Source organism: Kryptolebias marmoratus, linkage group LG17 (assembly GCF_001649575.2).
Source record: "Kryptolebias marmoratus isolate JLee-2015 linkage group LG17, ASM164957v2, whole genome shotgun sequence".
NCBI lineage: Eukaryota > Metazoa > Chordata > Actinopteri > Cyprinodontiformes > Rivulidae > Kryptolebias > Kryptolebias marmoratus.
The window spans coordinates 14,261,874-14,265,875 of NC_051446.1; the positions used below are offsets into that span (position 1 = coordinate 14,261,874).

Here is a 4,002-nt window from a genome sequence, read left to right on the forward strand (position 1 = left end):
GGGGGGGGGGGGGGGGTGCTGTTTGTGTTTTTGAAAACCTCAGTGTGAAAGTCCCTCCCAACTCACTAACAGGCTGTGACCTTATCAATCACAGTCTAAGATGAGACCTTTCTTTAGACCTCAAATTACTAATTATAATGTATAAACATATTGGGGAAATAAATGCATATTTGAACGCACAGCAGCAAGATAAGAAATCTGTGAATTAACAAAAAATCAACTCCTTGAAAAAGAAGGATCTTCGATGTATTTGTTCTTTTTAGTCAGGAAAACGTGCCATTCGTTTACATGGAGGGGTGGGCCTTAAAACCTGTACTGCGGCCAGCCACTTGGGGGGGGGGTGCTCGTTGTTTGTGGCTTCAGCTTCTGGCTTCTGGTCCTGTCTCTAGTAACACAGACGCTCAGCTGGGAGAACAGCAGCAAACTAAACAAATGGTGTCATGCAAATGTGTAGAAGTCTAATATTAGCTAATGTAGACTTTTATTTGCACCAGTGTGGCATTTTTGAGAAAGAGTTGTTTTATAAGTCTGAAAAACAAATTTAAAAAAATAGGCCCTTGTTTGGCTAGCCATTAGCCCAACTTAGCCTTCTGACTGATGTCGCAGCTGATAAGGCACTAACTATTGATAACTATTGATAGAACGTGTTAAATACTGCAAAAGCAACTGACCTAATGATTGGTGGAATAATAAAAACACAGAAAGAAAACAGCACATACACTACACAGTTGTCTTCACTTATATCTGCATTTATTCTCAGTGCTCCTTTATACCCAGACAACATTCAGCCTGACTTTTTGTTCCAAATGTCCTCATTCACGAATACAGAGTCAAACTTCTACCTCCTGCTGATGAGTAATAAACATTTAGTCATGCCCAATTCTCCGAATCGTTCTGTGTCAGGAGCAAAGACGGGGTTTGTTCATGCCAGCCTGAGCGAGCAGACGCCTCTCTCTGTTTGATTCATAAAAAAAAAAAAAAAAAAAAATAGTTTTGGCTTCTATCTTATATGTTGGCAGGAGGAGTAGTTCTAAAGAAAAAAAAACATAGTTCTGTCAACTCTGTGTCAATATCTTGCTTTGTTCGGGTCAAATAATTTCAGGTAATTCATGTTGCTGTTTGTCACCAAGTTTACAAAGTGGCTGAATGTTGCGGCTCGTCGATGGCATTGATTCTTTCTATTGTGAAACAAACACATAGCAGAATCATTATTGTTTATGTAGCATTAAAACTGAGCGATTTACAGCGAGAATGTATTTGATTTTTTTCTTTTTTCTTTTTTTTTCCTTTTTCTGGTACTCCTCTACAAAAAGAGCTCTGCCAAAGAATAAAGAAAACCCATTACAGCTGCTCATCCATCTACACTGTTTGTGACAAAAGCCTGCCTGAATGTTCTGCCTGCCTGCTGCTGCTGCGTTTTGTTTAGAGTCCATTACCAGACTCCAGGATTTTTGCTTTTATGAGGATTTGCAAGTCGGCCTGCTCATTTAAATGCATTAGAAGGCATTAAGCAGGAAATAACACCTGTTTGCCCTGGACAGAGTATTACAGGACCATTAAATAAATAAATAAATAATAAAAAAAGCCCATCCATTATCATCATCCACCAAGGACAGACAGAAAAGACAAAAGCAGAACAACTGGAACACAGTTTGTGCAGCAGAGAAACTCTTTTTTTTTTAAAAAAAAAAAAAGAAATTAAATTTTTATGATAATCACTGGTTAAGGTTTAAAGCTCAGACAAATTTACTCAGATTTAGAGCATCTGAAGGCACTGTTTATTCCACATGAACCCTACAAACGAGGGCGCGCAGTTATGGACTATTTACTTTAAAGTCAGCATTGTCTTTGTTTCTTTTGTGGCCGGTTCAGGGTGAAACACTGACCCAGTTTCAGGCGCCTCGGGGTGCATGGAGGTGTTACTAACTCACCTGCTGGCGACCTGTCTCTCTCCTCCATGGTCCTGCATCCGCCCGGTGAGCAGCGCTGCTGCGCTCCGACCTCACTGAGCACTTATTTGCGAGCAAAACAAACAAACAAACAACTAAAAGAAGGAGTTTCACAGGCGATCCGAGGCGTTCTCTTTGAGGTGTTTCGCAGAGTTTCTCCCCGAAGCTGGGTGAGGATGAAGCCCGGTGATGCTGAGGTGATGGGGATGCAGGTTGGCTCCTTTCTCCTTTGAGCATCAACCGGCCAAGCAGCGGGAGGAAGAGGGGGAGGAGGAGGAGGATGGTGCGTGTTTATCTCTCGCTCCTGCACCTCCAGCGGTCCGCATGACCCACTTCAGCGCCACAACAACGCGCACAGGCGAGCCCGCGCACTCGGATCTGCGCTCTGCGGGAGTCTCAGGTCTGATCCGCGCAGCGCGAACTCATCTCCATGCCTGGGCTCAGATCAGCTGTCAGTCTGTGCAGTCCGTCGGTCCGGCGGGACTTTAGAGCCGGGGCAGGGGGGGAGGGGAGTGTTTCAGATGTTCTACCTCTGCTGGTCCTACCAGTCTGCTCCCTCATTGTTCGCCGTCTCCTCCCTCCCGGCACAGCGAAATACGCTCACGTGTTCCGGGTCCTAGCGCCGGGATGTTTCCACCCCAAACTGGGCTCTGATGGAACAAGTTGCTACAGTTTTGCATAATTCATCAGCTCATGACCTGAAGTGCTTCCACTTCACGCAGTGACTTTGCCAACTGTCGTTAGTTGAACAACAAAGGTGAGGCTCTCCATTAATTAACTCAGCTCCCCTTTGCTGTGTACATGTGTACCAACAGGCCTCCTGCCTGCCGTGTTCCTGATCAACAACAACAGGAAACAGCCTCAGCATCGTCACCGAAACACCGCACATCAGATGGGTAATAGGGCTAAGTTTATCCAGAGATAAAACATCCTGGAAGTAGAGTTTGTACACAGATTCTTCTTTAATCTTCGGCCCTGTTCACACAAGAACGCTGCCTTCCCGAAGAGATCTTTCCCCCTCGTAACCATTTCTAGAAACGTTTACATCCACACGGTGACACAGAAAACGACTCAGATGCTGTAGTAACTATGCCGGGCCTGTATGTGACGCTGCCATGAAAAAACCCCCACCAGAAACAGGAAAAACATGGAGTAGACGCAGTTTCGAAAAATTAAATTAAGGGCTCCTTAAATGATGTTTCCCTGTGCAAGGCTGAAACAATAAAAAAAAAAAACATTTTCTACAAAACGCCATTGTCCAAACACTCCAAACACTACACACTTCTCAAGCTCTTTGCTAAGAAACGTTAATATCCAACCCAGTGGCGCCAGATTCATTTTCTAGGTGGGGGGGCCACCGGAGTGTTTCGTCACCTTATTAATTTTACATGCATCGGATCATCGTCTAACATCAATAAAAATTGAATAATGAAACGCTTTTTCAGCGATGACTTTTTGTTCCAATGTATTATTATGAATAATGATAATTAGTTAAACCAACCAACAGCTTTATAAATGACCACAATAAAAGTAAACACAGGTAAATAACATGTGCACGGGCAGAGATGGAATAATCCAACATCTGGGCAACAGAAATATACAAACGCTTGTGCGGCGGAACTAATTAAGAGCATTCGGTATTAAAACCACATAAACTTTGTCAGACTTGGAACATATAACCAAATATTATATTAGTAAAAAGATTTCCTCCAAGGCTATTTATAAGTATGACGCTCATTGTAACTATTTCCATCCTAATGACACTAATAACGACTAATGATGACAAAAAGTTTCAGAGCTCAGAATTTTCCGAAGTATGCCTCCCTTCGCTGACTCGCGAAGCAAAAGCTGCAGCATACATTGCTGAGGTCCATGTTATCAGTTAAGTCTTTATGTATATGCAGAAACAGAAGGTGATTAAGCCGCTGTTCTGTCATTGTTGACCGGTCTTGTGCGAAATTCTGTTCCCCATGAAATTCTGTTCCCCCTGTGTCGGGAGCGCGCATTGCAGCCAGAGAGGTGGATCCGGCGGATCTGACCATTTTCACGGCGC

At 43.6% G+C, this 4,002-nt stretch overlaps 1 protein-coding gene across 1 annotated transcript in view; it reads right to left on the reverse strand.

Annotated features, from left to right (window-relative positions):
• Positions 1-3,242, reverse strand: part of si:ch211-183d21.3 (serine/threonine-protein kinase SBK1) — a 17,354-nt gene extending 14,112 nt beyond the window's left edge. Inside the window, exon 1 of the mRNA XM_017418517.3 lies at positions 1,932-3,242. Coding sequence (XP_017274006.1) covers positions 1,932-1,969 — 38 coding nt within the window. The 5' untranslated portion in view covers positions 1,970-3,242. The remainder of the gene's footprint in view (positions 1-1,931) is intronic.
• Between the last annotated feature and the right edge of the window lie 760 nt (positions 3,243-4,002).